The sequence below is a fragment of the Leuresthes tenuis genome, unplaced genomic scaffold, assembly GCF_036924035.1.
Source record: "Leuresthes tenuis unplaced genomic scaffold, fLeuTen1.0.hap1 SCAF_11, whole genome shotgun sequence".
Lineage (NCBI taxonomy): Eukaryota > Metazoa > Chordata > Actinopteri > Atheriniformes > Atherinopsidae > Leuresthes > Leuresthes tenuis.
Window position 1 is genome coordinate 7,618,201 of NW_027325365.1, and position 24,093 is coordinate 7,642,293.

At 38.6% G+C, this 24,093-nt stretch overlaps 1 protein-coding gene across 1 annotated transcript; it reads right to left on the reverse strand.

Moving 5' to 3' along the window:
• Positions 1-3,182: 3,182 nt before the first annotated feature.
• On the reverse strand, positions 3,183-22,785 carry elovl6 (ELOVL fatty acid elongase 6). The gene is made up of 4 exons (XM_072395258.1): positions 22,538-22,785; positions 7,517-7,648; positions 6,944-7,095; positions 3,183-5,316 (listed from the first exon to the last, which is right to left on the reverse strand). Exons 1-4 carry the CDS (start codon positions 22,618-22,620, stop codon positions 4,874-4,876), a joined length of 810 nt encoding a protein of 269 aa, XP_072251359.1. The 5' UTR covers positions 22,621-22,785; the 3' UTR covers positions 3,183-4,873.
• Between the last annotated feature and the right edge of the window lie 1,308 nt (positions 22,786-24,093).

Consider the following 24,093-nt stretch of genomic DNA (forward strand, 5'->3'; position numbering starts at 1 on the left):
TATCACATACCGTACGTCAGCACAATAAATTAGGCTACAGACGTTGGAGAGAGTTACCTTAGCGTTTTACCCTTTGGGGCATAGACAGGATAATAGTATGGCTTTCAATAACAAAGGTAACAATATAAATCGGACACGCATCGAATCCAAACTGCTGTCTTCAACTAAATCTTTTTTAAGTCAGCCTCACAGTCCAAAATCTAGTCTTTTTAGGTTATTCAAATACCTTGTTTCTGCCAACATGTCTCACTCATTGTCCCTTCTTAGAATATACATGAAAAAAGATTATATTTAATTATTGTACAAACAAAAAAAAAATTATATAACTAACATCAAAACAACACAACTTGAAAGAGACAGCTGAGAGCTGTATTCTTCCAAATATGTCTATTCTATCCGACAAAATCATTTCACATTCCTCACTGGAGTTAAATTTGCACACTGATGACAGCGGCCTCCAGTTCACAGCACCACTACAACTCACTGCACTCAAACTGAATGAGTCAACTGACACTGAACAGACAGTACACCCAGGCAGACTTCTCTGCTAAACAATAATCACCATTTTCGAGTAATTCAATCATTAATACTGGCTATGTATTTCTAACTTCTGTCATTTCGACAGACATTTAGAAACTTCCCTGGGTAAGTTTGATCGTATAAATGGCACAAGGCTTTATCAGTGGTATTTCCTGTTGTTCTGTACTGAACTAGGCTATGTTACATTAGAACAGCACTTAGGATCTAGGATCCTAGGATCTATTAAAGTGCAATAGTTCTCCAGGATTCTTGATCATCTCATCATCATTTCCCCTCATTTTCAGTCCAGTCCTGGTACCTGCCCATTTTCGGGGGAATTTGTTTATTTTTCCAATTTATTTTTGTTTTTTTACCCAATCAGTTTTGAATTGTATTTTTAGGCACTTTGTTGCTGCCATCCTGTGATAAAGACATATCATGCAATCCCCCTTTTCTTTCATTGCATCTGCAAAAAATGCCAAAGATAACACAGTTTGACAGGTACAAAATAGTATTCTTATACCTACAAGATTATTGCTAAAGAGCTATTAGGCATAAACCTGGCACATCTTAGCAGGGTGTGCAGTGTATTCTTAAAATTAATTGAGGAACTTGGACATGTTGAAGACTACAGAAGAAGAGGAAGGTCTAAAATAAATATAGTGTAATATATGCATGCATACTCCATTTTTAGTACAAAAAAAAATAAAAATGTAAGCATCTTTACATGTATACAACAATGCTTAGCCACCAAAAAATGCTTCACTGGCATCTAATTAATTGTGTAGAATATTTCTATTTCCACATGCAATGCTGCAAAATTATAGTGATCACATAATTTATGTCAGAGATACTAAAGACTAAAAAAAAAAAATCTATTAAATGTAGGGACACTTATATTTTCTTTCCATTTTAATGATTCGCTATTTTCTTAATTAATTATTACAAGTTAATTTCAAACAAATAAACAGGTGTTTGGTGTCATAAGCTAGCTAGGTTAGCAAAGCACTTGTTTAAACAAAGTCAAACATTTCCTCGTGTTGTAATACTATGTTTTGTTTTGTTTTTCACCACTTTTGCAATTAGTTAATTCTCATAAAACGTATAATCTTTATAATCTTAGATGAGCTACAATGACCACGATACACTGTATGACAGTAGTAGTAGCTTTAGTAGTATGACACTTTACTTGAATGTAGCAGTTGAGAGCACAGTTAGCTATTTAGCCAATAATCCGTTTAGTCAAACTGGCAAATTCAGCTTTAAAAAAGAAACTCAAAGTGGTTTCACACAGCGGGATTTGTCTTCTTCCACACGTATTTCCCTATCCAGTCACAGCAAAACATCAAAATTGCCACACATTAGGTGAGAGTGTTTAAATCATAGACATATATACATGTTAACTATATAATAGTATATATGTCTATGGTTTAAATCCCTCAAGAGTTTGAGGCTTAAACTCTTTACTCTTCCGGGACCAAACAAAGATGGCACCCGGATGTGACAGAATTTTGTAGTACAACGGAGAGAAAAATGAAAGGTCACTTCTGGTTTGACCTGAAAAGTTTTCACTGTTTGAGTGGTTATATTAAAATCCAGGTATAATTAACCACAACTATATCATATAGTATAATTTATTGGCTTTGGGCTTTAATGCTTTCTTATTTTTTGTAAACCCACCCCCTCATGTCCTAAAAAACTACTCAGCCCAATTCAAGCTAACAACTTAGCATTTAAGGTGTGATGATGAAGTATCAACATACTTCAGTGATTTAGGAAAAGTCAATATAGCATATAAAATTATCACAACTAAAAGGCCTGCATTAAAGCTCTTTCTAAAAAAGTAGCAACATGTTATTAAAGGTACTAAAGTAAAATAAAAAGACCAGTATTACCAGTTGGAATAATGTGATTATTAGATTAATATTGTAGAAAGTTTGACATTCTTAGATGATTAATACTAAAGTGTGTAAGCAGCATTTTATTGCTGTAGCTGTTGTAGTTGGAACTATATACATTTTATATCAAGGGAAACATAAAATAGGTGAGATAACTACTGAGGAAAGAAAGTTCGCAAATTTGCTTTCAATCTTTGTTTTTCCACAAACTTCAGATGTTCAACATTTAAACAGACATCTCACTGAAAATGGATGGGAGGTTTGGAGGGATATAATCTCTTTTATTGAGCACAGAAAACTGAAATCTGACCCATACAACACACAGGGTTGTGTGCTACATGATATCAGAAGCCAACAAGGCTGGAAACCACTGTTTTAGTCCTATTGTGTTGGGTTTTGAAGCCTTATTTTACTGTCAATTGTTTAAAACACTTGCTTAGGAAGTATCTAGTCATTGTATAAATGTAATGGATTAGAACTACAATGTTTATCTAAGAAGTGTAGTAGAATGTGGAGTGGATGTTTACAGGTACATGAGATAAAGACACTTGTAAAAATTGTTCTTAAATACGTAGTTTCTGGTTTAATGTGCACCTGTCGCTTGCACAAACAATGTACCAATATTTTTTAGGAGTGTTAAGAACCACATTTTTAAACACAATATTTTTTAGGAGTGTTAAGAACCACATTTTTAAACACGCAAAGGTAAATTGTTCTGATTTCAAAAGAAAGATCTTTTCATTTAACAGTTTTACACAAATGTAGTTAGTTTCAATAATAAAGCTTTATTAGACAAAGCACCACTAGGGGCAGGCCAGTACAGTTGAAGTGTACACAGATCGGATTCCAGTTGTAATAGTGTATTGCTTTTTCCTTAATAAGCCCATTAGCCTAATTATTCATTTTCCATTAGTCACATGTACCACCAGCAAATTGTATCAGGCATTGATACACAATGATTTTAGTTACTCAGGTGGTACTAAAAGAGTAATACCAGCTGTAGAGATCAGGCGTGTAGCATGACTGTTCCATTACTGCTACACTGAATCAATGTTTGCATGCATACAAGCTTGTGGTCAGCTCATTTGGTGAAATACAGTATGTTGACTATCTAGAAGTGATAATCCCCTGTAGCCTTTCTAAATATTGTTACTTGAAAAACTGCCAGCTTCATCTTAAACTGTGTTTTTTTTCTTTTTAACTTTCAGCACCAAGAAACTGATTATGAATGTATATGCAATACCAGGAGGGCACAGACAAAAAAGTGAACACCACAGGTCAACTTTTTGCACACTTTGTTCATACATTAAGTTTCTGAGCAACAATTGTTTTCTGACACCGAAACAGTGCAAATGCACAATAGCACAACAGACACCAATTAAGGATACATACTATTTCTTCAATACAGCAGTTTTTGACAATTTGCATGTTTGATTTTTTTTTTCTTTTGCTAAACATGAACGTTTGCCCTCCGTTTATCCCTTCAGTGTCCATCAGACTGGTTTTCCTCACTGGTAGGGACCCTTTAACACAGAGAAGTGTCTGGAAATCAATGGCAGGCAATTTCCCAGGTGTGGTCGGCAACTTCTGCATGGTCAAGACAAGAGGTGAAGCAGGGCACTGTCAGCATCTGTTCCCAATCATGGCTAAATGTGGCGTGTTCGTCTGAGCGGTCCAATCAGCTTCAGTCTGTCATTCATACTTTTTTCCTTAATTATCAGCCATACTGTAAACTGGAGAAGATGTTAAACATGTCTAATTGGTTTTGATATGCATATTATATTAGAAAGAGATAGCCTGAGACCTGAGAAAAATGATAACATTTCGCAATGTAAGACACAGACAATACAGTGCTGTTCACCTAATCAGTTTACATCAACCACCAACACTTCAGCTTCACTCACTCACCAGCGTCTCCAACTTTTTCTGTCAAAGATCAAACCAAAATAACAAACACGAACAACAGAGAGACAAAAACTCAGATGGCTCACGTTAATGCTGACGCCATCCATCTTCATATGTACCTTCTTTTTCATGTCAATAATAAATAGTTTCTTGTAGCAGACGTCATCTTTTTACTCTGATAAGTTTATCATTTTGTCATATCTTAGTTTTTTTTTTAAGTATTTAATGTGAATTCAAAAGGGGAGGTTTTAAACTAGACAACACATGATGGCTTTTGATCATGATGGCGCTGCTTCCTCTGCAATCGCTGAAGAGAAAAATCACCTCAAATGTTTTTTTTTGTTGTTTTTTTTTTTAGATCTGCACATTAGTAGTAATGCTAAAGCACAAACACCAACCATTTCATGACCCTCCCATCCCCACAATACACCCAATCTCCTGGCCTCCATGCCACATCTCTGTCATCCCATTCATCTTCCAAGTTATTGGTCCCTGTTCTCCCTTTTTTTCCCTCCAATCATCTCCCTTCTTCCCATACTTTTGGCATTCTTCTACTCGCTTTTCTTGCCGAGAGCCATAGCTGATGATTTGGACTTGCCGATGTAGGCTTCAATGAAGAACTGCACAAAGAGCACAAAGTAGCTGAGGTACATGAGGGAGGACCACACAATGTTCTGCATGTGGGATGGACACTCCTGGCCCTGCTGCATCCACGAGTAAACCAGGTAGTTGACCACACAGCCCATCAGCATCTGGGTGATCTGGGTCAGTGTGATGAACATGGCGAACTTGCGTGACAGCTTGAAGCCGGCTGCCCGCAATGCGTAGTAAGAGTACATGACTGCGTGGACCAAGTAGTTCATGGTCATGAACCAGCCGCCTCCAGCTACCATGTCTTTGTATGAGTACCAGGAGTAGAGCAGCACGGTGATATGGTGGTACCAGTGGAGGAAGATGAGCTTTTGTTTCCTCAGGACGATGAAGAGAGTGTCACCTGCAGGTAGGACAGGTTTGGATGAGACATGAAGAGTAGAAAAGGGAAAGAGATCAAGGTTTGTCCAAGCATTGCAGTGTTCAACAACTTAAGCAGCATGCCAAGAAAATAACAAACAAATTGCAGCAAAAGCTTTATTTATTACCCTTTTCCACCATCGATACTGATGCAAACACCAAGTGCTGTTCTCATTATTTAAAACATAAAAGATGCCACGATGGAAAAGATTCCTAGCTCTTAGTTTTCAGCTGCTACAAATATAACTTCAGACAAACTGTCTCATCAGTCGCTGTTTGTGATTTTATTTTATTTTGTATATAATCAGAAAAATAATATTTCTATTTCACAAAGAAAACTGCTCATTATTGTGCAGCTGCACCATTCATTGAAAATGAGTACGTGTGGAGCAACTTTTGATTGGTACTTCATGTGTTTCTGCTTAATGCGAATGCTTTGAGTTTAATCTAATCTCTGGTTTTCAGCCTAGACATGTTTAATTGGGCAATTAACGGGTAAAAGAAACAGGGGATATGAGAGCTGACACCATTCATTCCCACAGAAAGGAATAAAATGCTCCAGGTTTAGGTGAGGAGTTCAACCACGAGGGACACAGAGATGGCAAAAACACTCAAAGTTCCTCATTTTGGGAATAAGAGTAAACTTTCCCTGATTAATCGAGTTATATGTAACATTTCATGGGCAAGGTGAGAACAGCGTGTTGTTCAGTGGTACAAGAAAACATCGATGAGTTTTTAGGACTTCACTAAGAAAGTTCAGTGAAGCTGCCTTAAAATCAGAATCTAAGCCGATCACAGAGTTAAGCAACAGAAATTGATTAATTCATTCTTTATTCATTGTACCAACATAGCTTTGCTATTTGGCAATATCAAGGCTTTGTTGACTCCAAGTGTTATCAGTGAGGAGCACGTGAATAAAATTGTGACACTGACAATAATCCAAAGCGATACGCTATGTGGCACACAATACTTTTGGCATGCAAAAATTTGGGCACTGGAGGAAATTTGAGCTCTCGGATAACTATTACAAAAGCATAAGATCTTAATTAGTTCCATTTTTAGAACTGTGGCTTGTTCACAAGCATCAGTTGGATAGGCCAGGAGATACAAATTTAAAATCTCATCACACCAATAAGAACCCGTGGGCCCTTCTAAGAACCTGCCTAGTACTTTAAAAATTCATAATTCAAGCATTTGAAGCATGGATCAATTGCCCTTGAAGTCCCCTGACTTTAACATCCAATATCCCTGCATAGATCTCACAGATATTTGATCATATATTTACCAAGTTGAGATACTTGTGCAAAGGGGTGTTTCTAGATTCTGTCTCTGCAGGGTGCCTAAACGCTGGGCTTTCTATTTTTTGTCTGAACCCAGGATTCATTCACTCTGGATTAAAGATTCATTCCCTCATTTAGTCTTAGCAGAGGTATAAATCTGACTTCTCTTCTAAACACGTGAATTATTTTCTGCCTTTTAAAGAGCATGCTGTCTTTTACTCGTTTTGCAGTTCACAGTAGCAGAGGTTTTTTTCAAAGCCTTTGCATGCCACTGTATTACACCCATTACACAGAAAATATTAGACATGTCACTAGCATGTCTTGACTTACCCAGTTCAGGTGCTTTACTAAGAACAAAGGCATATGCCCAGAACTTGCTGACTGGCCCGTTGTAGAAGCTCTGGTCACAAACTGACTGTTTAAGTCCTTTCGTCATCAGGATGTACGTCATGTAGCTCCCAGTACGGATGGCACCAAATATACTACATAAACAGAGATAATAAAGACACAGAAGATCTTTGTAGTGTAAAGAGTGTGCAGGTACTACTGGCATCGTAGTTTAATTAAAGATGTCAATGTCAACTGCAGCTTTAAATGTTATAATATGAAGCACTTTTTTTTCATCTATGATAGAGATCCCATTTTTATTACAAGTCCCCACATGAAATTCCATCTAATATAATGACAGCTGTAAATACCTCCACAGATATGACATACCAGACTACTGAGTCACCTGGAAATCATTGTGAGAAACTTAATCTGTGAATGATGCAGATAGCTGATAATTCAAACGTGGATCATGTATTATATCAGACTACCTGACTGTCTAACAGTTCTTTACATTAAATGATCAGGGTAACTCTCTGTTTTTGAAGATTAAAATGAGCTTTTTATCCATTTTACCTGAATACAGCAAGTGTGAGCGACCATAGCACCAGTGGTTTTCGCAACTCAAACTTCTCCCTTTGTTTCATGACATGACGGCCACCCAGGATACAGGCGACATACAGTGCAGAGAACAGAAAGGACTTCTTCCTGTAAACACAAAAAAAATGTGTTAAGTGGACTTCTTATTGCCTTAATCACGCTGGGAAATGTGATGACTGTGTTTGGTCCTTATGAGCTGCACAGTTTAACCTTTTCGGACCAGTCAGTTCATTTTGAAGGCCCAAAACACAGAGAAATGAAAAAAGAGCACATCACAGTTTTACATGTACTTTCTGAACAAATGTGGCAACTGCCACAAAACTTAGTGTTCAACACAAAACAAATGTGATAAGTCAGTAAGTTAACACGTTCAGAAATGTGATTTAATATAGAATAGCAGCTATTCGCCTTGAATTCTTCTTGTTTTAGTTTGTCATGTAAGCTTTCGTTCAACCAGTCTGTTCCCAAACGCTTCTCTTTCAGAAATAACAGTTTGATAAAAATCAAGTCACTGCTACAAAGGCCAATAAATGTTTAACTTTCAGATTAAAGTTATTGCTGTCATAGACCAATGAAGGGGAGGCCCGGTGCTGAACCAGCACCTGGATGCAGTAAATCTAAAGAAAACACTTTTTCATGCTCTCAGCACAATTAACAAGCACAGGTGGTGTGACCTGACAGGCTGAATGCTGAGTAGGGCCAACGAAGACAGGTGCATGCTGCTGAAAACTAGACCAGCGCTGTCCAAAAAAATACCATCTGGTCTGTTGGATTGGGAGCACAGCAGCTAAAGAAGGAAAAAATAAATGGATAAAGGGATGCAGGGTTCTGGGAATAGTAAACCCAATAACTTGGGAATAGTGAAGAAATGTTTAAATAAAACAATAAAAAAACATTGCGATGTGGGGTTTGTGCTGCTGTTTAAAAGAACTTCAACATCATCATCAACAACAACAAAATGAAAAGATATCAACCAGTGAGAATTCAATTTGAATTATTTTTATCTAAATCCCTTGTTGTTTAATACTGTCTAATACCAAAAAGAAGAATTACTTCTCTGGGTTTAAACAGGGAACCGTTCTGTTCGAGTTTTCAGCAGAACACAATAACAGCTATAACCTGGTGTTGCTGATCGAGTGTGTAGCTGAACAAGAAAGAATGGGCTTTTACTGCAGCTTGTGGTAATAAGAGACTCAACTGTACACTGCATGATAGAAAAAAGATGGTTTCTGTTACAATGTGACAAAAAACTGATTTAACTGATTTATTATTCTTTTAAAAATGACAGAAGCGTTTTGTTCTTAATAAGCCAAGCATAAATTAACAGTTTTGTTAGTGCCACCAAACATCAGATTATTAAAAAATGCCATGATCTGGGTCACACCAGTGCTGCACATGGGCTTAGCACATCCGTAATGCTCACCTGCACTTACTTTTTAAATGTATTTCAGATAAAACAAGCTCAGTTCCAAGAAAATGCCATCAAAGTCGCACAGTCGATCAACATTCTTCACTTAAAGTGAGAAGGCAAATAATGTGATGCCTACTGGATGATAATAAAGCAGCAGATGAGCCAATGAAGAGAAGAACAAATAACATGCAACAATATTGCGGGTTGTTTATAATAAAAGACATCATTGTTTTCAGTGTTCCGAGGATGAGAGATGCCACCTCACTGATCTTGCACGAAACCCACAAACTGATGTGGGCCACGTCCACAGAACAAAAGACAAAGCGGTCCAGTCAAAGTCAAAAAGAGCTGCTTTCACAGAATGACAACAGGGTTGGACTGCAGAATGACATCACTGTTTCTCAAGCACACCGGGAGGAGGGAAGAACAGAGCAACACACAATACAGTGGCCTACATACTGAAGTGTGGCTGAAGGGATTGCAGAGGAGGAACAATTTCAGCATTCCTCCAGTGCTCTGCCACCCAAGCCCAAAGGTCAAAGGTTAGGGTGATTATATAGCCTGAGCTGCTGAATCTGCAGTGCTTCATAGGTATAACGGGATCCTGTAGATAAAGCACGAGCAGAGATATCTTCCCTCTTACAAATAAAAACCTGTTGTTGCAAGCCATCAAGCACATCCTCTGCTTTGCTTGCTCCGATGTAGCGATTAGTCAGAGGTGGTTAATATCAGCTCAATTTAAGGTGTTCAAATAGACAGATTTCGTGCTTACAAACATTAATGGATTTACGCACATCCAGGGGACAAAACCTAAAAGACTGTAAAAAAAAATCCTTCAGAAATGCATTTCCTCATCATTTGATCATAAAACTTTATTTCACAGTTTTGATATAGACTTGTGAGCTCATTTAACATTGCTTTATAGTCATTGTACACAGTGCATTCAAATTTCAAGCAGTCAATAATGATGAAAACCAAACTGCGCAGTCCAAGCTAACGGTGTAATCAGTTCAGCCACCGTACCAGACTGAAGTTGCGGTCACATTTCAAAATGAGTACTTCTATGTTCTGATATCATTGAGAATGTCACTGAGTGCTGTTACAAAGAATTATCTGAACACAGCCATACCCTAAGATGCATAAGAACACTGCTCTGTGTAGTTTTAAGAGATAAGTCTTGAGACAGGATCAGAGTTGTGCATTTTGAGACATAAAAATGAGCACTGTAGAGACTTTGGGACTCGTGGGACTGCACTTTTATTGGCCTGGAGTCAATCTTCTTCTGCTCTTGGCAAAATGGCTGCGACCCCATCAGCATTTTGAACAATTTCCTTCCATCTTTTCAAGCAATTTGTAAAGTTAACTTTCTCGTTATTTCTGTCCAGCAGCTTGGCTCTGCCAAAGCAAATCAGGTTGAGCATCTCTTTCTGCCTCCTGGTTACACACACACCTCTGCCATCATCACTGAAATCCATTTAATAGATAACTTAGTTAAGTTAGTCAATGAAAATGTTGCTAATTAGTAAGCCATCAGTGGCTAATTTGAACTACTTCTATGAGATTTTTATTTTTTAAAAAGAGACAATTAACTTTAACCAACAAATAAACAAGTTACATGCACCCAAGTTAGCAAAAAAGCTCATTTTCCACCCGTAGTCCCTTTCCCCCCCTATTTTTGCCATTTCTTTAAAAAATTAGGTAGTGATTATTTAACTGTAGCAAACTTAAGATTTGTTCCGTAAAGACAAATATCCAGTGAGTTTTCCTGTGTTACTGTAACAATGTGTTTCACTGTTTAATTTTGTGTGATCATCACTTGTTTTATTCCTCATACAGCATGCATCACCACAATGAATAATATATGAATAACGAATAATATACACAATAAACCTGAATCTACAGTGAATTTCATAAAAACTGTGTCCTGCTTACAATCTAAATGCAATGTTAGGTTTCCACGTGTGGCTAATATTAATAGTTTCATACACTGTGTATCTTTATTTCTAATTTCCAGTCTTTGAAAACAATGACAGCTAGAAGATAGGAACCAACTCATTAGACACATCATTTTGCAAGCAGGCAAATATCACCACAAAAACAATCATCACAAAAATGACCTCAATGACTGTTGTAGTGTATGATACTTTTAGATATATAGCCATTCACAGGCTTCATCTTTGTTCTTGATGCTTGGTAAAGTCATCCAAAGATTATGATATGCACAGCCTATTGTGGTATATTCAGAAGATGGATTACACTGCTGTCAGGAAAATAATAATGGGTAAAGAATCTTAAGGGCACAGTCAGAGCTGATAAGGTAGCTGAGGAGGTGGTTGGGGGGGGGGGCTGCTGCTGCTGCTGCTGCTTTTTGTGCAAAGGCCCTGGAGGACCAGCTACTGACTGCAGTCACAAGAATCTACGAGCCATCTTTAACATGAATCACTTTAGATTAATCTGACTGTCTGAATAAGTACCCTGGTCACTTCCCTTATGCTGGCCTTGTTAAAATGTATGCATTGTCCTTAACATGGAACAAGCCTGAAAGCAGAACAAAGACAGAAAGAAATATCTGCCCAAGTTTAAAAGCTCATCCTTCAACTCTCTTTAAAGAGGAGGTTCAAATCTTTAGGTGACCTGAATGAACATAACAAAGGAAGATCCAAATAAGTGGTGCAAAGATGCTAGTTAACAACACCATAAATCAAGCCCGGTTTTCCAGCTCTGGATATGTGCGCATCCATGTGCAGCAAGTAGAGACGGCGGCAGCTGGCCAATTGCAACAAAGCTGCTGCAGGCAAAGCAGGAAGGAAACCTGACGGCATAAAAAGAGAAAGAAAAAAGAACGCCCAGTGTGTGAATGCATGAATTAATGAGCCAATCAATATTCCTTAAAAGTCATTAAAGCCTGAGTAGATCTAAAATGAATGTGCTGCAGGTGTCTTAATGCAGCATGTCAGAAAGTTTGTGTACAGGCATCATTTGTTAAACCTTTGCTTTTGGCTGTACACTCATACACTATGAGAAAACCACAAGAAAACCTATTTCAACAAATAAGGATGATTACAGATAGTTCCAAATCTTGAAAACTTAGTAGGAACAAGCTTTCGAGTAATCTGCCTTTGTGTTAGGTTCTTTAAATATTCTTTCAACAGTGAGATTGGTGAGAAACGTAGAGAAAGACTCTTTGTCAAGGTGATGTTGTGTTTAACCGATTGGTCAGGAAGCTTTTACATGTGGTGATTTCTTATCTCAAAAGCTAATCTGCTAGGGGGCGGGTTAGAGTTTCCAGCATAAGTTACCTTGGTGATACACCTTGGGAAGAGGTGAACCAGCTTTGTGATGCTGAAAATCCAGAGATGAACCTGACGTTACCTCAATAAGCCACTAATCCTGCTTCATAACACAGGCGCCTGGTTGATGCTCCAACATGCTAGGGGATGTTATTGTCCATTAACACTGGTAGCCACCCATCTTAAAACATGGAAAACGCAGAAGAATCACTAAATAGCTACATTTCCAAGCCATTTTAACAAGCTAAAGCTGCACACACCAAGTTATGATGTTGTGACCAAGAGCAAAAAGAGCAAAAATCTCCTCCAATTTCTTATTGTCATTTCACTAGAAGTTTCCTTTTGTCTGTAACATACATACCACCACCCCCTTCTGGACTGGCAAATTATCAAATACTCTTACACAGCCGCAGATTGTACAACCATTAGTTGGATGTTGTCTGTGTGGTGTGTTCAAGTGCTTTTTCCTTTTCCCAGATGCTAACAATGTGAGAAGACACAGCAGGGGGTCACTGCTCATTTTTTATGTTTGTTTGGTGTATAAAGGGCTTTAAGTGTATCATCATAGCAAAGTTATTGCAGCATTGGGTTTGACAGTATTTTCTCTCCCCTGGTTATGTATTAGCAAGGTCAAAGAAGTGAGAGTAAGCCGGGGATTAAGGTCCGTTAATACTGTTTGAGACAGTGAATAAGACAAGAGAAGCAAACACGAATGGTGGATATCAAGATTAGGGCATCATTAAATCACCAGCTTACTTCACTGATAAAGAACTGTACAGTGGCCAAGGTTTCAAGGACTGATGAAAACAGTTGTTAAAGTTGTTCAATGCAAGTGTCTTTGTTTAATTTGACGATGTATTGATGACTGAGCCTTGTGGATCAAGTAGAAAGCAGGATTCAACTTCATGCTCCTTTCTAGTTATAGCCAACAACTCTACACCTTTCCAACCTCATATTGTGAGTGTAATTAATCTCCGAGATAAGAAGTTAACGTTAAGAAACTCAACCGATGAAACAGAATTTTGTACAAATATGAGGAGAATGTTGTTGTAAATTCCTATGGCCATCAATAAAGAGATGAACATCTTTACATAAAGCATGAGAGCAAAAAGGAGTTAAACTTAATGTTTGGTCATCCACTGTGCGTTTATGCTCAAATATGAAAAACAGGCTCGAGAGTTTTCTATCAAATGACAAACATATCAGGTCGTGTGTCCCAACATAAGTTAGGAGAGAACTGTGTTCCTCCTAATCCCAGCGCTGCCTGCTCTCAGCTCTCTGCCATGTCACCAGGTGGCAAATACTGCACAAGCATGTAGCTTTTTCTGTAAATGATGATGATGAAGGCCTGACAAAACAACCAATGTTGCATATCAACTGTCTGAAAATAGTATATGACAGTGGATTTACTCCATACCCTCAGGCTCGTGCACCAACACAGCTCCACCCGTCATCATTCAGAACCACCTAAAACATTAAAAATGGGACTTTCCACTATTTGAAACAGCCTGCAGTATTTACATTAAAGCAACATAAAGTGATACATTTCTAAATGGCTAAAGAGTCAAGGATGTACTGGCACAGCTTTGTAAAACAAAAAGGAACTAGATCAATCAACATAGAGATTGATCTAAAAAGGAGAGATGTTGTAGAATCAGTATGCATGAAAAAAACTTGTATCATGTGTTTTACTTTTCTTTTGTCAAGGGGTAACAGAATTGGAACCCCTCCTTTTCTCCTTTATCAACTACAAGACCAGAATGCTATAAAGAAGATAGGTCTAAAAACACCTGATAAATCAATCCTTTCATTTTCAGTACAAGGCCAGAAAACTAAAATAACTCAATATAAAAGCAATCAGTCTGATTTTGTCTTGTGAAAACGTGGGGCAATAAGCATGTATTAGCGGGTTCCAGTAATAGGTTTGACTCGGCTGTTTGTCAAAGTGGACCAAGGCAGCACAAATGAAAAACTACAGCGTCAGAGCTCTTTTGGGAAGGATCAGCATGGAAGAGTAACAGAATCAGCAAAGATTTGTTGTTTGCTGAAAAGGCTGGAAACTTCTCTGTGGCTGGAAGAGTAAACAGCAGAAGCATCACTGAATAAACTAAAATATGACATATCTGTTTAGAACTGAGAAATCAGTGCCAAAGGAGTCACAGATTCAAGCATTCATAACTATTTCTAAACACACATTATTATTATATTAGTATGCAAAAAAATGAGTAGAGACAGGACTGTATGTAGGAGCTGCTCTGGTCAACACATAAGGCATCTCTGGCATGTCTTCCTCTTATGTGTGAGACTCTTATCTGAGTGAGATACCAGGTGTTGGCCCTGACTGCACAGCTGCTGCATCTTTATAAATATCTTATTTCTAATGTAAACAATCAAATGCAGACAAAACTAAATTCCAAAGCTGTTCTGTGTCATCACAGCCTAAACACAAACCAAACCAGTGGCTCTGAAAATACTGTTTAACAGCCTGCAGAAGGTTAACAAGCCTATTTTCATATAAGGCTGTCAGACAGCTGGGAGAACGCTTTTTCTTTACATTAATTAGTAGGTTTTAACATTAGTGTGAAGTTCTGTGGGAGCAAATGACAACACGAGCAAGCACTTTATGCTCCTGGTTTTTGATGTTCAGGTTATTTCTATGTAGCATCTTTAGTAAAGTGTACACCCCAAGAAGAAGAATTGATCCTTTAGACATTCCCCTCCCCCCCTCCCACTCGAGTGTCGTTATAAAGCTGCTGGCTAACCTGCTGTGGAACCTGGATCTGTATTAGCAGGCCCAGGAGATTTCACCTGTTATGTAATCCTGTGTTTGCAGTTTGGGGATGAGTCTGCATGCCTTTGACAGTGAGCTGGTGTTTAACTGTCGCACCAGTGTGTGTATTACTGCGTCATATATGGGCATGAAATTACACGTACAGCAAATATGTGACTGTGTCTCCGCATAGGCATGCTCATTCAGTTCACTATCCTGGCAGCGTTACTTGTATCTTGAGCAATGGAGGTATGAGTTACCGAGCCAAAGAGTGGGACGAACACAACACCACAGAACAAGACTAAGAGCTGCTGTAAATAAGACGTAGCTGTTACAGAATAACCTGCCACCCAGGGCCATCCGCATTTTGTCGAGTGAGTAACAAGCCCACTAGTCCTAGTCATTATATGCAACTATATAAATAACTTCTCATTGTCATGCTGTATCACTAACTAGTTTTGGTATTGCTGCATCGAGTGGTCTGAATGATCTAATCAGGGAAAAGAAGAGTACTTTTGTTGATTGGCAGAATTTGACTGCAGAATGTAAGGCTCTGTACACATAAACATGGGTATTTTGTCCACATGGAGAGGCAAAACAGGCCATCTACACTGAAACTGAATATTGTGAATAACAAGCACTGTTTGGACCAAAAACCTGGAGTTTTTGCCTTGTGATGTCAGATTGTATCCTCAGTTTAACATCAGAAATATTTGGCCCTTTTTATCCATGGCAGCAGTAAACTAAGCCAAGAAAGCATTGGTACTAACCTTGCTATAAGGACTTTTTACATATTTACACACAAATGTAGCAACAAGATTACTTATTAAGAAGCAGGTGCATCAAAAACGCTTCATGAAGTATACAGCTACATAAAAACACTCCAATAACACAGAGTTTGATGCCATCACCGACGGTTTTGGACCAGACACAGTCAGGCCTCAAAATACAGGGACAATTTGGAGAATTACATGGTTTGCTGTTGAAGAACGGCGAGACCTTTGTATGTCCAGAACATTGCTGCTTTTATTTAAACGAGCTGCTTTGCCCCTCCTTGTCAATCCTGTCTAAAAAGGTACATACACACTCTGAGTTTTCCTGTGGGTTGTGATGTGTGGACATTTTCTTCTTTTTTCTGTGAACAGTGCTGCATTGATGTGATATTTGTTGTGGAAGGGAAGAAGGCAAAGGCCTGTTTTTAAAAATGTTCATGTGTACTCAGCCTCAGAGTCAAGGCAAATGGAAGCTTAAACCGTATAGTACTCAACATATGAACAGCAACATGCACGTTTTTACCTCATCCATGCTCCTCGATAATCCCTCTGAAGCTCTTTAGTTTTTAACCTGGGGATCTCAGGGTGATTGTAGGAACTGTGCTGTAAACAAGTGAATTTGATATAAGAGCATGCCGAGCATGTCGAAGACCAATAACCACACATGAAATATTTCTTAATCTCTTGTTCCTGGTCAGGTTTCCAATCTTTTGTAAAGTAGTAATAAAGAAATGTTAATTAGACAGATTTCAATTGGATGGTTTGGAAGTATAGGTTACGTTTCTAGGGGTTGTAGTATAGTAGAAGTAGTTGTCCTAACCAGATAGAGAAAACCCCAGGTAGAAAAAAAAACAACAACTGCGGTGGACATCCTCAAGATGAAATTGGAGACATCAATTTTTATGTCTGAGAATATCTGGGGCATTTCATTATATCCTCAGAAGACAGATGTCCGTCTTTTTTTTCCTACTGAAAAACAGCTGGTGGATCCCGTCATTGCCACATCACACATGATTTGCCAGGTTGCTTCCATTCCCCCTGATGTGTATCAAGTCTTCTATGATACAACAAAAAACACATCAAGTGAGCGTATAAACCTCATCAGTAGAAGTTATTTTTGCTTTTTACCATTTCCAATCACCTTTTCTTATTGACACTTTCTAAATGCTAATCAAAAACAGCAAGCTGGAGAATAGTAAGGCTTAAGGCAGACCTTAATTCCTGAGCCCACATCTTCATCTCTGGCCTCACCAGTCATGAGAAGGAGAGCAACCAAGCCAGCATCAAGCCTGAGGAGGTTTATGTCTTAACGTGGTCAGGACTGATCAACGTCAACACTGCTCTTGTTAAAACGACAGAAGCAAGTAGAAACAAGACATTGTACATTTGTCTGGACTATCATCAAAGGGAACATCTCAAATATAAGTGATACTGAAAATAAGAGGCATTGGTTTCACACATTCAAGCTGAAAATAATACATAATAGAGTTTGCCTTAATTTAGTTTAGATGTGAAGATTCATTTGACCTCTGTTTTTTAAAGTGATTAGTAAACCACTACTCACAAGTGACACCTAAATAATAAGCATCTAATTGTTTCTTCCACCCAAAAGGAGTGCTCAAGAAGTCTGAAACAAAGGGATGGACTGCTCATATGCCAAGAAAGTAACATGAGACTTGGAGGAAAGAAAGTTATCTTCTCAAGTCCAAGCAACCTGAACCCCCCTCCTAGGACGAATAAATGAGCAATGGTACTTTAAATAACAAAAGAAAAGATCAGCTGTGTAGACGTGAATGACACAAGCTAGCGTCAAAATAAAATCAACATTGCTAAACCTCTCATAGTCCTGCAACAGCTATTGATTATTTCATTTTACCTTAAAGTTCCAGAGTCGAGCAGAAGAAACATAAATAGTGGAAATAAAATTTCAGACCACAACAAAGCTCTCGTTGTTCATTCTCACTGAAGTATTCTGGGACGCTGCTCAGCTTGCTATCAGTCCACAGGGCACAGCCAGCAGGGATTCATCAACAGTGCACAGACCAGTGGGGATGCAATCTACACCAGGTTTTTCAAAATACAGAACACAGATTTCAAGCAACCAGCATGGCAATGAGGGATGATGACGTCTGCGAGAGTACAGAGTGAGTCAGCAGGGTTGGGATGTGTGCTTAACATAAAATCTCTCTATTGTGTCCTAAAAAAGTTGGTTCAAAACCTGGCCGTCTTAAACAGAGACACTCTCTAAGCAAGGAAGAAGGGTATTCATGTTGGCAACAGTCTTAATACGTTTACTACTTTGCAGAAATGCAAGTTTTACCTATGAAAATAAATGCAACCCTGTAGGTAAAAAAAATCCAAATTTCAATGGGGCTACACAATCTCTGTGATACATATACTCAATAGTGTATCATAGTGTTCGTATGTGTTTGCCATTACAGTTCACTGCTATAAACTGATGACACAAGCAAGATATAAGCCACTCTGCAGAGAAGTCGCTTGTAGTAACTGTAACACAATATGTTACTGTTTTGCAAAACACTAAATGCAATGAGTAAAGCTTCCTGTTCAGATATGATAAGATATGCTTTAAGCGACCACAAGTTGACACTGAATCTCAATGGGCTGATTTTTCATGTTTCGCCGTCTGACAGATGAAATGGAAAAAACGTGCACGAGAGTAGCTTTATTGGGAATTCAGCTGTATAAATATATACCTGTGCTTTACTGTTTTATCAATAAGAAGCAAGAAGATGGAACTTTGAAGCATGCATGGAGCCTATTTGAGTCAAGTTAAGTGTTTACATAAAGGAGTGATTCAATCAACAGAATTATCTGGATGTCTTAGACCAGCTTTCAACTTTTGTATGATAACAATCTGACAAACATGCTCAACTGCCTTTTTGGTCGGAATAGGACAATATTTTCTTTGTTTCCAGTATCATGAAAACATGCTTGATGTTTATTGCTAAACAAGGTTCCAGGTGCAATCTGATTCTGACACTGCTGAAATGGAGGGAAGCAGTGATGACATCTGAAACAAAGAATGTTTTTTTGGCTTCGTATGCAGAAACTCATTTTGTCAGCTCATTCAGTGCTTCCAGAATCTCTCCTTTTCAACCAATGGACGACATTTCACCGGCAATTAGAAAAGCATGGGGATCAAAATTAAACACTGCAAGGGATATGTAACTGAAAAGCTAATTGCAGGCTGTTTCCATCACTCCTGAGTCATGCACCCATGCTTTCATGAGAATGTCTGTACTTTCTAGAAGTGTATGCATTAGATTTTTGCATGTATATATATATATATATATATATATGCATTTCTGACAATATCATAAATTTGCCTACTCTCTAGTCCAGAGTCTAATAGATTTCCTGCTAGACAGTCATTCTTAAGGGTCCTCTTTCTCTTGTATTTATCTCAATACTGAAGCTGCTGCTGCTAAGCACCTTTTTTTTCACTGCTTCATTGTCCACTAGAGCTTGACAAATGAAACATCTAGGATGATGCATTATCTATTAATAGCAGCTATATATGTCACTTGCTATTGCTGTTATTCTTTATCATGGTTACATGGGATAATATTAGCTCAGTAGTAGATGTTAGGTAGGCTAATAGTTTTATTGTCTGTAAATATTGCCTGAATTTATGGTTAGAATCCTCCAGGTCAATACATAATACCATTGAATACACTATTGGACATGTACAAATGATATTTTTTCTTTTTTTATTGAGTCTGATTTCCAATTTGAATCTGACTTGTTAATTACAATATTATTAAATAAGCCTAAATGAGTGTTTATGAGTTTTAAACTGCAGGAAGAATTAAAAAAAATCAACTCTTTACAAAGTTAATAACAATTACACACTAACAAACTTCCATGTTCAGGGGCAACTTCTCTGTCAAAACCTAAGTTAAAAGGAGACATATTATGCCTTTTCTCACAAGCAGATGCAATTTCCTGAGGTTTAAATGAAAAGTCTGTGACATGTTGTGGTCAAAAGAACAGAGAGGGATCTACAACTGCTCCTTTTTCTTCTATCAATATACATTTCTGTTCAGCTGGATCAAATGAGGGGCTTGGAGTGATGACTTGACTCTACTCTGCCCCTTTCCTCCTCAGGTCTCCTCAGGTCTTGAGATCTTTTATTCTCAAATACTTTCAGTTTTCTCATCTTAAATTAGACCATAGACAGCTTGTAGGCTGCTGATCCCCCTTTTAGGCATAATATCCCCCTGAGTCAAAGGCTTTTATTATGCTGCAAATGGAAAATAGGAATCTCTGACCTTTGACGAGCAAAAAAAATAAAGAATGCCAAGCAAAACTCAGATTTCCTTGTTGGGATATAAAACATTAAACAAAGCACTGGTGGAAAATTATCAGCCTATTTATGCAGACAATGAGACCAATGATGAGATTTGATGTTAACAGCAAAGCAAAAAGCAAAGAGCAAAAGAGTTTCAACTCTGTAGCATCATCTTAGATTAGGTGGAGAAACAGAGGGAGGAGGCTGAATAACCGTGTAGAGTGACATATGTTTTCCCTGCAAATGTGAACAGCTCACTGAATGACAGGACACAAGGTTTTTGGGCGGTAGCGACTTTAGACACTCAAACACATGCTCTCAAACACAGAAAAAAGTAGCTTTTTTATTTAATTTTCTCATTTAACGCCACTTGCACTTAAGTCTTCTAGATGTTAATCTGAACCGCAGTGAAGATTTGTAAAATGTGCCTTTACCAAAATTAAAACAGATAAATTTGCCAAACCCAAAGTAATTCAATTTCAGAAGACATTTCAGCTAGTTTACATGGATTTAAACTTGCTCCACAGACAATACCTTTGAGCCATAAAAACATGTCATAATCAGTTTCTCTGTGAACATTATAAATGTAACAAACAACCTATCAAAACCCATTTTCTGTGGTTGTTGCCTAACGGCCATGTGCACTGACACATCCACACATCCTCCACTACAGGAACAACAGAGAGAAGTTGGCACAGATCAGCTGCGCTGTGATTGGCTAATTCAGTGTCAGCAGACATCAGAAGATGAACTTCATTGGTCGGTTGTCAGTACCAGGGCATGGACAGCTCCTACTCACTGCTACCACGTTGTCTCCGTCTCCCTCTTCCTCAATTACACACACACACACACACACACACACCCACCCACCCAAGCACACGCACACACACTAGACAAAATGAAACTGCTCCAAGAGAGGCACCAAGAGTTCTATTAAGGAGAAGTTTGTGTTATGGAAAATATGTTAAATATGACTTTTTTTTTCCACCACAAGTCCAGGCTTTTACTCATTGTGTGCTGCTTTATACAAACCCAGTGCCAACGCTTGATAAAGCGTATGCTAACTTTACGCATGAGTCATTATGTTTTCCTTGGAGCAATTCCTTGATCAACCCTCCAGTGAGTCCATGCAAAGGGTGGTTGGATGGACCTGCAACTGACCTACATAGGACATGCACTGCTGCACACAACCAAAAAGCAATATTTGTTGTACAGCAACAGTGGAACATCATTACAGAATATTGTTGAAGGTTATGCAAAGTCTGGCAGACACCACCCTGGGCAAACACTGACACATCACAATTTTATTTTTTCTTCTAAAGTCAAGGTTCAGTGATTTCAGTGATGTTTCATAAGAGTGACCGCAAGTAACTTTGTTTACTCGTCAGTAAGGTATACATTAGGATTCTTATGCTCATTACTATTAAATCTGAAGACAAACTTAGTATTAAGTAACTATTCAAGATTTTTCTAGCAAAAACAACTAATTGTCTGATATTCAAGCGTGCCCTCTTCATACTTAGTTTAGTATTTTTACCCCAATATGCACTGAGTATATTTGGGTTGAAAAAAAAAACATAAAATGTAATCAAATACATTTTTAAAAAGCTGCTAGAAGATGTCAACTCAGTCACTTTTCGCCTGGTTATCGCCTTTAAACTGAAAGAAAATAAAACATTTAAAAAGCAATCGAAATATATACTGTAAATATATAATTGTGACTTTTAAAAGAAGAATAAAATAAAAAATGATTCAGAACTAAGTCTTAAAGAACCTTACAGCAACGTGTAAGATGTTCCCTATTACACTCTTCTGTAAAACATGGGATGAAATAGCGATGTGAGATATGTGTGGATTTCAAAAACCATTCTTTAATTGAATTACGGATCAGGCCTTCTCCATCAAAAAGCACTCGAGTGATGGGCATGTTGTGTGTCAGCATAATGGCAGGCTTGGCTTAATAAACTACTAGCCCAGTGACTGAGTGGATGAGGCAGCTGGAGGATGGATGACCTTTACGATACGGTACTGATGTCGGGAGAATAAATCACAGGACTTCAAGGACAAATCCGACCAGTGAAGGATGCACAACGCACCGGCGGTGTGCCAAGTTGAAGCCGATCTATTGTGTCCAGAAACCCAGACTGGAGTGGAGCAGCCTAATGTATTCGCAAGCGGCTAAAGGCCTGTGTGATTTCTTTTTTCTCCCGTTTCTGTTTCATGAAGCGCGCTCAGCAATTTGCATCCGATGACAGAGACGCTGATCTATCAAACGCAGCTCGATTTAATCCCGGTGAGCAAAGCCGTTGCATGTGTGCTAACATTACGGCTTCCATGTCCGTTTTAGCACGAGGGCACCGCGCTGAATTTGCGGTGGATCCCCGGTTACAGTAACGTGGGATTAAAAACGAGGCGCTAACGTTACAGTGTGCACTCACCAGTTCTCCTGCATCCATCGGATGGCTTCGTCCTCGTTAAACTGTCTCTCGAACTCATATTCTTGCAGAGCTAACACCGACATGCTCGCTGTGCTGCGTTTCTCTTCACACCACTGAAACAAGACGATACTCGGACGAAGCGTTTGTGTTTTCTCTGTTCTCTTTCAGCCCGTGACTCGCATCGCTCGCGCCGCTGTCAGGACCTCGCGGTTGTGCGCGAGCACCTCGGCAGTCCCTGCACTTTCCTCCTCCGCCACCGGTTGACCGAGCCTACGCCCTCTTCCTGAAGAAGATGAACTCCAGGTCCTAACGCCGTCATATTAGTCTTTAACATGTGACTGAAAGAAGGACTCACGATTTCATGTCAAGCTTTTGGAGTCCAGCTCCTGCACAATTTATCCCTCAAAAATTCAGACGTGTTCCTCACATTTGCACGTGTCGAAACTGTTACTACAGTTACTACAGGATGAAAAAAACTAAACTAAACAAAACAACAAACTTGCGAACTATGAATATTCTGATATGGCCCCGTTCATATCAATGCTAGGCAAGAACCCAATTCTTAGTGAAGGGGATTTCATACCTTTTTCTGTATTATTTATTGTAAACAGACACGGTAATGTTCAGACTGGAAAGTGGTGTGGTGTATTGGGGATGGTTGCCTTCAAACAGCCTATGTGTACATGATACAGGAAGAACTCTGCTGACACAGACATTTTAGACTGCTTGTATCTCTTATTGGGTCACCCTGCCCCAAAGTCCCTGCACAGCTGGTAAATATCAGACACTACATATCTCTCATCTGGTCACACCATATCCGTCACTCCTTTGCAAAGCTGGTAAGTATCAGACACTACAGTGGCCAGTGGTTTGCTGCTCTTGCTGCAGTGGCACATGCAGATCCTTCCATAATCGGCCACTGCCTTCGACAAGTATCCCACTTATAGTTTCGTGACACACACCATTTTCCAGCAGCAGCAGGGATGCTTCATTTTGGATGGTCTCTTCTGTCCGATTACTAACCCTAACCCTAACCCCCTGTCACATGAGAGCCTTAATACAATAATCAATAAACTACTCAGAGGAAAAATTCACTGCTCAAAGTTTGATCTTCTAATGCCCGCTCAGAAGACCAAAGGTCTGGTCTAAATCTAATTTTCGTACCTATCTTGTCCGATTTGTTTCAGATATTAGTGAAATCTAATTGAAGAAAATAAACAGTAAAACACATCAGTGTTTAACAATGAATGTAAGAACATTTGTACAGAAACTAATGTTATGTTAGAGTTACAGGGTCAGGTATGTTGTAAAGTTTGGTCCCATTTCTATAACTAACCCCTTAATACAGTGGCTGAGAAAAGATAGGAAGACAAATACAGTATTAAAGTATTTTTTGTCAGGAGTTGAAATGAAAGACCAAATATTAATTTGAGTTTTGATGTCAACACAGTGTTGACATCTTTATTCGCTCTGTCTGTTCATCAAGTTTAACAAGTTGGGTGAGAACAGACTGAGTTCCCAGGGAGAGCTCTCTGGTTTCTCTGAAAGTCTGCAAA

Bases quoted from the DNA above. Each gene is read 5' to 3' on its own strand.
- elovl6 (XM_072395258.1), bottom strand. From the start codon at position 22,620: ATGTCGGTGTTAGCTCTGCAAGAATATGAGTTCGAGAGACAGTTTAAC. The intron at 7,649-22,537 runs GTGAGTGCACAC...TTGTGTTTACAG, and splicing joins CGATGGATGCAGGAGAACTG to GAAGAAGTCCTTTCTGTTCT. The intron at 5,317-6,943 runs GTAAGTCAAGAC...TCCTACCTGCAG, and splicing joins TAGTAAAGCACCTGAACTGG to GTGACACTCTCTTCATCGTC.